The sequence below is a fragment of the Hippoglossus hippoglossus genome, chromosome 17 (assembly GCF_009819705.1).
Source record: "Hippoglossus hippoglossus isolate fHipHip1 chromosome 17, fHipHip1.pri, whole genome shotgun sequence".
NCBI classification, from domain to species: Eukaryota; Metazoa; Chordata; class Actinopteri; order Pleuronectiformes; family Pleuronectidae; genus Hippoglossus; species Hippoglossus hippoglossus.
In genome coordinates, this window is record NC_047167.1 from 3,559,142 (window position 1) to 3,570,073 (window position 10,932).

The 10,932-nt window shown below is 38.1% G+C and overlaps 1 protein-coding gene across 2 annotated transcripts; it reads left to right on the plus strand.

Moving 5' to 3' along the window:
* Positions 1-4,136: 4,136 nt before the first annotated feature.
* Positions 4,137-10,704, plus strand: LOC117778742 (LIM/homeobox protein Lhx8-like). 2 transcript variants are annotated; one of them, XM_034614510.1, is made up of 8 exons: positions 4,137-4,294; positions 5,890-6,048; positions 6,760-6,881; positions 7,359-7,579; positions 8,660-8,763; positions 9,038-9,133; positions 9,647-9,827; positions 10,091-10,704. In XM_034614510.1, exons 1-8 carry the CDS (start codon positions 4,265-4,267, stop codon positions 10,165-10,167), a joined length of 990 nt encoding a protein of 329 aa, XP_034470401.1. In that variant the 5' UTR covers positions 4,137-4,264; the 3' UTR covers positions 10,168-10,704. The 2 variants fall into 2 exon arrangements, with proteins under 2 accessions (XP_034470401.1, XP_034470400.1); XM_034614509.1 differs by lacking the exon at positions 4,137-4,294 and adding an exon at positions 5,161-5,522.
* Positions 10,705-10,932: the final 228 nt, after the last annotated feature.

A 10,932-nucleotide genomic window follows, 5' to 3' on the forward strand; every position in this document is an offset into this window, starting at 1 on the left:
TATGTAATTTTTCAAAAGTTTTATATACTTTCAAAAGTATATAAATATAATTTATAATAGTATTATAAAATATTATAAGTGTACAATAGGTATCAGCATCAAAAGTAAAAGTCTTTATTATATCCTCTTTGACTGATATATTATATGACATTATTAGAAGTGTTGCTACTGAAACATCAGAGCATGCACATTATTTTAGTGATGTAGCTGCTTGAGATGGACCTATATTGTTTATTTGTTTATTTAGAATAAGATAATCTAGTCCAGAGATTCCTGACCCTTGCATGGTGCCCGACTTTTCGAATTTTAAAACTTAATCTGTAAAGGTATAGTGTAAAGTGAAAAGCAACTATTTGCCTTTTAAGGGTGAGAGCAGAACCCTTTAAAACAATGTGGGTCACATGACTCATGTAGCTTTGAATAGTCACAAGTGCTTGATTCAGATCCATTGTTTGCCACAGGGAGCAGCTTGATTTAATACCAGCAAACAACTCCAGGTCTCATTCAGTTCTGAACTGAAGAAGCCTCTTGAATAAGAAGTTCAACAACTTCAAGTATCGACAATCAGGTCCAGTTGTTCTCGATTCAATTGGATAACTATTAACTGGATGACCCAGAATCTTTAGAGACATTTCAAAATGTATGAATTATGAATTATGGAGGGAATGGATTGGAATGAAACATTACTATAGACTTCAGAATACACAGTCATACTATACTGTATGTATAATCTAGTCTTTTAGGTCCATTCTTGGTGTCATTATCTACTGTACAACATACTACATTGTATATGTTGTCAGTGCCTGATAATTATTTGCAATCAATATATTTGTCAAGACACAGACACACACACAAGAAATGGAAGGAGGTCTCACCTTCTCTTTCTCAATTCAAAAACTCCACGCACGAACACATTCAATCTTTTAGCAGCAACTCTCCCTGACATTTATTTTAGTAATCTCAGATGAATTTACACACATGTAAACACACACACACACACACACACACACACGCACATGCATGTATTATGTATTACAAGCAGTGAGATAAGCCAAAGAATATCGTGGTCAAACTAAAAGAAACTTGGGGTGTGGGTTTACACCACAAACAACTGTGTGTTTGTAGGATGCTGGGATTGTTTTTGGCTGAAGAGGGAAACCAAGCCCACGGACAAACACTGCCACTGCTCACGAACGCTGACGTCAACATGATAAACGTGCAATTCAGAAGAAGGGAGACTCCGCTGCACTTTTGTTATTAGATAATATTCACACCAAGAGTCACACCAATGTTTGTTTAAAGAAAGGTTTAAGAGTAAATGTTGGAGGTTTACAGTAGGCTGCGCACAGTATATTCTTGCTGCATCTGATCAGTGCTACATGTGTACATAATCTAATCCTGTTTGATGTCTTGTGACTGATTGTTTTACCAGTGTTCATGCACAATAACAGGCTGACAGTTAAATGACCCACTATTCTCTGAAAGGAGCAGGTGTGAGTAGATATTCAAAGCTCTATGACCTCCTTAACCTGTAGACAATTTTAAACTAATGGGAATTCAGGCAGCCAGACAATTTCCCCCGTCTACAGCAATTATGCCATAAACTATAACACTTTAAGACCATAATAGGAGTCAGATTTTGAGCAGCCGCACCATCAATTAACCATTATTTTTTTTCTAAAGGAATATATAACTGCACTAAGCAAAAACCAAAATTCACATTTAGCATCTCTCTTGTTGCCATAATGTTAATCAGCTGATGTGGCAGCTGCCTCTGTCGATCTGAATGGATCAGCAGATGCTGTCTGTGATGAGTGTTGTCCTAAACCCTCAAACACTGGGAAGAGCCTGGATTAGGAGTGGAGTCGTCTGCCACAAGCATGGCTTCATTAACCTGCTGGGGCCCTTGAGCAAAAACTGTTGGGCCCCCATTGGCTGCAACTTCACATGGCAGCATAGAAACTGAGAAACCAACAAGTACCCTGGTTCAATAAATAGTCAGTGAATTGATTATCAACTTGTTAATCAAAAAAATACTTGCAGCAGTTTTGATGATCACTTAGGTAATTTTAAATGGTAATTTTTTCTAATCTTTTAGGATTATAAAGAATTTGGGTTTTTAGGTTGGCTTGCCCTTTGGGAAATTGATATGGGGTTCTTTTACATTTTCCATAATATAGGTTTAAAAACAATATTTTTCATTAATATTTTTTTTATTTTGTGGCGCTAAATGATACAACAAATTTAGAAAGACTTTCCCATGAGACAGAAACTGGGGTTTGTTTCCCGTGTCAATGTTATTTATTTTATCCATCGCCAGTCTTATCTCTGAGTTTATTATTGTAACCCTGATGACGAAGGTGATGTAACTTTAAGGAAGTCGCTATTTAGACCTAACTAAATAGTTTTTGTGCCTAAACCAAACCAAACTGTGACAATTCCACAAATTTAACTGCATGTTTATCATTGTTAATGTGACAACAAAAGTCCAGCATGGATCAGTTATGGTTAACTAGACTTTCCATATTTGTCCAACTAGTCCTAACCACAGGTAGGATTTTATTTCTGAGTTAGATCAGTTTATTCTCAAATTTAACCCATTGGTTTGATTGATATACAATATATTAATATTTTGTTATTTATTATGTGTTTTGTTTATTCATTATGTATTTTACTGCTAGAATGAGACAGTCTGATATTTCCATGTCTATCAAAATTAAGAATTTAAATTTCAATTACAATTCACTGGATAGATTCATAAAACTAAAATTTGCTTTAAATTTCTACATTTGCAAAAGGTTTACATTTGTAGGTGTAGGTTTTTGCAGAATAAATAGAAAAACATGTTTAGTACTGAAAATCCTGAAGGTGCTGCACACAAGTTACAGAATGGTTGCATCTCAACATTTGGAGTGAAGGTCCTCATCCTCTTTTTTCTGTCTTTTGTTTTCGGGCTAGATACAAAACATCATATTTATGCTGTTAATTATTTCAGTTTTAGATTTGAAACCCTGTTATATTTTCTCTTTGAGGCCTAAACACACTCTGTGCCACACTTTCAGATCATTCATTTTATTATAAATACAGGCTGGGGGACTGGGCTATTGGATTACAGACATAAAGACCCATGAGATTTCTGACCCAGTCTCTTAACTTGCCATCCACAAAATGGCCTCTGAGAATGTTTTCATTCATGCCTTTTTGACCCCCGGTCTTTGGCTTGCCATCACCTTCACTTAACAGTTTGACACAGCACTCCGTCTTTTCTAGAGAGGGGAGATCACTGTGTGCTGGCGACCCCCTCTTGACCCAGAACAAATGCTTATAGCCTTAAATCATGGGTGTTCTAAAAAATGTACAATACAGTTCAAGGATTTTTCAACAGCCTTTGTATTCAGAGAATATGAAGATGCAGATTATTGAGCATTATTCAAGGTTGCAAAAAACAGTGTCATTTACAAAATAATATCAACTCCCCACACACAACATTTGATGAAAAATGTGTTGGTCCTAAATATTTACAGTGTTGACAGTGTGCAGGAGTTTATTATTTTTTTGCATGTCAAAAAATAGAATTTTTCCAAGCCTCAGCCAATTTACCCATGAAACATATGTTGTTGGAATACGCATCTACACAAAGAATGAAATGAACAGGTTTAGCTGTGCTGCACAGACAGTGTGGATGACTAAACAAATACTAATCATTCCCCAAACATGAACGGTTCTGTGTTCATAATGTCCCTGATGGCAAGAAAACTAAATAACATGAGAAACACTGAGAAGCAGGATTTTGTGTCGCTCACAGGAAAATTCGTTTTTAAAGATTTTCTTTAAGTGCTGCAGTTTTATAAGGCTGTGGAGACTATAACAATAAACGCATAGGCCTATAGTTTATATCTGTGGACAGATATCTCAAACAAATTTAAAAAAAGATTTGATCCAGTAATGAAAAGACTATAATTACATTTTGTTGTTATTAAAGTAATAAGTAGCACTAGTCATTATTAGGCCTACACATTATCCCCTCACAATATAAACCCAGACTTGTCCCTGGGGCGGGCGGGTCCAGGCCGTCTGGGTGGGAGGCGCACAGGGGGCTGCTTTAAATGGAAAGGTCGCGGCTCTCCTCAGAACAAGAAGCGAACCAGAGGTGTGTGACGAGCTGCACCACAGTGGACTAACAAAGAAACATCTGGCTGCTGTGCAGCACCAACACCTGGCTGCAGAGGGATGCGCAGCAGCAGCCGGCGGAGGCTGCGGGAAGATGTTTCACTCCAGTATCTCCAACAGCGTGGTGAGTGTGCTGCATGTCATTTTTTTTTGTGTGTGTATTTTTTTTACATGCAACGTTGCATGAACTCGTAATAATTCGCATCTCCATTCTCTAAAGAATCACACAACTCCTACATTTTACGTAAAGACTTTATGATTCAGAAGTTGTTCCATTAATTCAAACTTTAAAGACACGTACTTTAGTAGTTGAATTTTTCAGCAGTTTAAAACTAAAATGTCCTCATGTCACTGATACTTTATTGCACGACTAACTTCATCATTATTTTCGTTTAGTTGCACTAAACTACATGTTTAGTTTCATAAAAGAACTAATACTGTTTTTGATTTTGGTGACATATCATCAGCCTTTTCTAAAAGCACCAGTTTTATACAATTTAATAGCATATATTATTTCCTGCTGGTGAACAGAGGTAGAAAGTCTTAGTGAAGTTAGGCCTGCAGGCCCTTCTTTATATACAGGATTGAGACCATAGGCCTGAGACATAAAAGTGATAATAACAGGGGTACAGGCTAGTAATCACTATTATTGTAGCTTACAGGCTACTTAGCAAACACATGTTGACCCTTTCTGGCTAAATATAATGCAAATGGTGTCAGGGTGAACTTATTCAAAATATGAATCTTTTTTTAAATGTGTGCCTTCTATTGTTATTTCGGTGTTAGTTTGCTTTTTAACTGTCGGTAACGGCGGCTGCCCTTTAGCTGCTGTTAGCATGAAGACACGAACACCTGCACGAGCGTCACTGGAACCGTCCCGTCCTCCTCCTCATCATGTGCACGTGCGCTGCTGTGAACGCAATCTGCCTTTATGAAGTGCAGCTGTGAGCGCGTTCGGGCCGCCGCGCCGCCGCCCCCCCGCTGTCCGCGCACCCGCACACGTGGACCTGCTGAACACAGGTAGAAAATGGAGGAGAACCCCTCCACAGACATCTGACCCGAAGTGAAGAAGTGCACGGCCGTGTTTGTACATTAAATGTGGCGGCGCGTGAAATAAACAGGAGCAGGGATAGGCTTCAGAAGAGTTTGGATGAATGGAACGTTTTCCAGGAGTTCCCCGTTTTGGGGCAGTGGGCTGACCTCGGTGGTTGTCATGGAGATGACAGCGACGTTAGCGTACCTGCTCATCAGTCGGTTTGCGCGTGCCAGTGTCTGACAGCATGTCGGGGGACGAAGGGGGACCTGAGGCTGCTCTCACTGAGCTGCTGCGCGGACACGGCTGTGTCGACACAGTAGGTGTTTCCACGCGAAACACGCTTGTCTCTGCTTCCATGTTAAACACTTTTAATTCAGTTTCCACGTGAGACACTGTTATTTCGGTCCGTGGGAGTGGGGAGGTTCAGTCGAATGGGAGTTTGCGCACTTCAGAGTGCCGCCAAGTAAATACACAGGAACCTGCATGTAGCATTTTGCTCTGTTTAACTAACTCCGTCCGAACCGACCCTACCCGAGCTGAGTAGTTTCAGACATCTTGAAAATATAAGTTACTGATACTCTGCTTCTCATTTTAAGATATAGACATGTATACTCAATAACGCAAAGAACGTGAGAAGTGTGTTTGAAGGTTGTCTTTACATTGTGGGGTCTCTGTTGTACCAGGGCTCCTCCGGGCCTGACGATATCTTCGAGGAAGACTCCTACTCTCCTTCCTCCCTCTCCTCGTCCTCTTCCTCCTCCGTCCACGCTGTGTCCTCCCTGCAGGGGAAAACCCTCTGCACCTCCTGCGGCCAGGAGATAGTGGACCGGTACCTGCTCAAGGTCAGACCGACATCATGTCTACACTGTCAAATAACTTTGATTGTAGCTAACTAGGAGGAAGCTATAAGGCCAAGAAGGAAGCATCCGTGTACCCAGCGCTACTGTTGTCTTGACTTGTATATTAACCTTTTTGTATTACTCTTCACCTAAGTTCCCTATACTGCTATTCCACCTTTCTTTATTTGTTCTGCTTAATCTAAATTGAGATTAACATAAACCTGGTTGTAAGTAATGTCTTCGAAACTTTATTCATCCCCAGTCGGGAAAAACCACTTTTTTACAGAGGCCAACACAACAAAAAAGGCAACCGAATGGAATTATATATATATATATTGTGTGTGTCAAATAAACATGCAACAAAACACCTTTGACTAAGGAAATATTGTTTGTAGGGAAATGTACTTAAGAGCAGTGGCACGTGATGATTGCACAAGAATGAACACTGTATTTGTGCATTAGTATAAGGAGATATTGAAATAGACTTATCCCTATATAGGCATATACAAGTGGCTATGAGTGTATATAGGCAGGTATGGTATACAAAATGAATGTAAAATGCCATGTGTTTATGTATATGTGTGAAAAATGGTATGCAAGTATATACATAAATGGGTGAATTTCACATGTGGTATTATATAATTGGCCAGCTATACGTTACACAGTTAAAGTAAACCATTTTGTTATTTAAATCTTATTTTTTTTCCCCCTCAGGTGAACAGCTTTTGCTGGCATGTGCGCTGCCTCTCATGCAGTGTGTGTAAAACATCACTGGGGCGACACGTGAGCTGCTACATCAAAGATAAACAGGTTTTCTGCAAACTCGACTACTTCAGGTCAGTCACAGCTATAGCATCATTTATCTCCAGCATATGTCTCTTTATGAATAAAAAAATAAATAAATCTGGATTTATTATTTTTGACGACTCATTAAATACATATTATAATACCTGATCATATAATTAAGGAGAATAATGGTGACAAAGATTGCACTTGAAAATATGCATTTTATATGGTCTGTGATTAAAAGGAAGACAATAATACATATTGGAAAAATTGGAATTTCAAATGGGACACAATCGACAAAATACATAGCAGAAGAAAGGAAAATCATTTTTTGTATGACGAGGTCTGCTGAAAGGGGAATCTGAGGGCTGTTCTTCCACAGGTCTGATTTCTAATATATTGGATCACTGGATGCCAGGATACAAGCAACATTTTATTTAATGCTTCTTTAAGTTTTGAATGTATGATTGGGAATGTTAACCCTCAAACTCCACCCATTCCTATTTTTTTCATTAATTTTTCTTCAGGAAGTACGGGACTCGTTGTGCTCGTTGTGGCCGTAACATACACTCTACTGACTGGGTGCGTCGGGCACGAGGCAGCACCTTCCACCTTGCCTGTTTTTCCTGCACCTCTTGCAAACGCCAGCTGTCCACTGGAGAGGAATGTGGATTTCTCGAGAACAGGGTCTTCTGCCGGCCACACTATGATATTATGATGGAGAATATCAAACGTGCTAAAGAAAATGGTAAGTGTGCTAAAAAAGTCATTAAATATTACACTTAATTGCCCTACCAAATACGAATTTGAGGTAAAGTCAAGATAGTCTTAGTATAAAAGGTCAGATAATGCATATTAATAATAGTCTTATCCAACTGGTGACTATAGTGTCCATCCTTCGGAGCTCCTGAGTTTAGCCAGGCATTTAGACATAGTGCTCATGTTTTTAGCTTGTCCCTAATTCAAACACTATATCCATATAATCAAAATAATTCATGGATCCTGTTACAGACGGGTCATGATGACACTGACACCAACTACATGTGCCAAGGCACTTGTCACTTGTAACTAAAGTACATAAGCAATGCTGTATTTCGTTTGAGGATCAATAGAATCACAACATGTGGAAAATACCGTTTAGTTTAATAAAACTCACAATGTAAATAAACATTTGTTAAATATCCAGTAATTTGGTGTCTGCATTCTTTAATTGCTCTTTAGTGTTCAGCTAATTTGAGACATGTGCAGTCATCTCTAGTCATCTCTACTATGAACATGAATAGAGATTTGAAGATGACTCTTTAAATTTGACATATCCTGAATGTCTTACCTAAACTCCTCAACTATATCTACAGGGCTTCATACACTCAATAATTTTAATGGGAACAGCTTGCATGTATATTAAGTAGCTAAAATCACATTATATGATGTGGTCTCCTAATGTATTACAATATACATCAGGCCAACACCTGCTACAGATTCAATGTAGAAATCACATGAAACTTTATTCGTGTTGTCTGTGGTGAAGGCAACAGTAACAACGTTTATAAAAAACTGATCAATAACTCACATCTCCCAAAAACACCTACATCACCAACCTGCTCAACACAATCATTGGCAATTGTGTCCGAATACTTGACAGTGAACTCTTCCCAGTACCATATAAAGTCAATGGATTTATATGTCTTTGATGTCACTTTACTAGTATATGGCCTACAGACTTGAAAGATGCCAACAGGAGGAAGTGATGTGAAACAGGACCCTTAAGTGAGTCACACATGTCAAAACATCCCGATTCTGGTAACATACTATGTGTCTTGTCTAAAAGAGCAACCCAAAACAGAGGATGAGTTGGCAGACAAAGATGATTCCAGTAACATGCCAAGACCTGCTAAGAGGGCCAGGACCAGCTTCACTGTTGACCAGTTACAGGTATTGCCAAATAGGGATGTGTGTGTCTGTGTATGTCTGTTAAGGTTAAGTTTTCCTTCTAAATGTAGTAAATCTGATTGACTTCCACAACAGTAAAATGCCTGTCTCCAAAATATGAGATAAATAATATAAGTTTGCATTACACAGGTGCTTTTCCCTGAGCAAATGCTCAACTATACTGTTGGGCAGTTCTCTTCTAAACTTTAATACTCCTCAAATGTGACTATATTGTGAACCATATAAACCTGTCCCCTTCTGTCATCTCTATCTGTAGATAATGCAAACTCAGTTTGCTAAAGACAACAACCCAAATGCCCAGACTCTCCAGAAACTGGCAGAGATGACTGGTCTCAGCCGCAGAGTTATTCAGGTGAAACAAGTGTTCTTAACTCGAGAAGAGATGCTCTTATGGGATTTAATTATTTCAAACATGCTGACTGATCTCAGGAGTTAGGTCAGAAAAATAATGGCTTTGTCTTTAAACTGGATAAGTCCTTATAATCACTGTCAATCAGTCCACTGAAATTAGCCAGATGAGATGTGCCTGACAGACACTTTTATTATATAATAAATACGATTTTAGTATTATTAGATAAAGCTGTATTATTTGCAGGTATAATTCTCCAGAAATCAGAAATTTTCAAATGTTCTGAATTTGTATATTGTAATGCCACCAGGATTTATTTTTATGTATGTGAATTTAAAAAGTTAAGAAGCTTCATGAACATGGAGAATTCGGATTTTCACTTGTGTTATCTGTTAACAGTGGGAAATCTAAGAAATGTTAATGTCATGCACAAATATATTGTTTAGGTATGCGTTTGTGTGAAAAGGGGTGAAGTAGTGTATGGTTTAACCACCTAAATCATTCTACCACCTTCAGGTGTGGTTTCAGAACTGCCGAGCTCGTCAAAAGAAACATGTCTGCCCACATCCTGCTTCCTCATCGATGATGACATCATTTGCCCCTGGTCAACTGACACCACCTTTGATGGACGATCTGCAATATACAACATTTATTTCCCCAGACACACCGCTCCTCACTACATTGACTTACATGGATGGTAAGAAACACACTCACACTTCACTATCATTACCAAGAGTTATGTCACACAAGATGCACCAGACACAGCTAACTTGGTGTTACATTCTGAATCATCTGCGTAAAGCCTTTGTCTGGTTGCCATGTAAAACTAATAGAGGCAATTTACATATAAGTTTGTGAGATAGCATATTTCAATTGGTTCAGTATTTATTGTATAGGAAATAACTGTAAAATTCTGATTTAAATAAATCTTTCTTTTTTTGTTTTTTTTTACTTGCCCAGTCCAAACTCCAGATCCGTTGTTGCTTCAGCCAATTATGTCCCACTCCCTGACACAGCTGCCAGTCAGCCATGCCTGAGTTCCTGAAAACTGATGAAGATCTGATGGGAAGAAGAAGCAACTCATTATTCTTGGTTTAAAAAAAAAAAAAAAAAAAGTCAAAGATTGAATGGGATTTATTCGTTAACATTAGCAAATGAACAGCTATGAAACAATAACATTTTCACTGACCAATCTGGGAGCAGACAGTTAAAAAGAGAACAATTGTGTGACTGTTAAGTCACTGAATTAATTTCATTCATTCACACAGGGATTCACAGGTGAGAATAAGTTGAAAATGTCAAGTAAATTGTTGATTTTCTTGGGATGGAACTTTATGTAAAACTTAATCTAAGATGTATATGTTATAAATTTAATTTATTTGGAGAATATGAGATGAGGCACTTTGTTGGAAAATATAAGATATCTTTGGTTTTCTGTAAAACTTTTTTTAAATGTAACTGAGAAAATATCAGTTGTGACATTTACAAGTGTGAATCAAATAGTTTCTCTTTGTAAAGACTACTAGCAAAATGCAGCATTTGGTTATACTGTGTATTAAAACCACTGGAGAAGGTACATTGACTGAAACATTATTCTTAGTCTTTTGTCTAATTGACAAGATGAACATGCACAGGCATTTCCATAAACACCACACATGGATTGTCTTACCTTCTCCTCCTGCCATATGCACAACTTTCTCTCTCAAAGTACATTTTAGTTCTCAAAAAATTGGATGAAATGGAAGAAACCTGAGGATGGGGAAACAATGACACATCCCACTTCCAGGATGAACAAACATGCA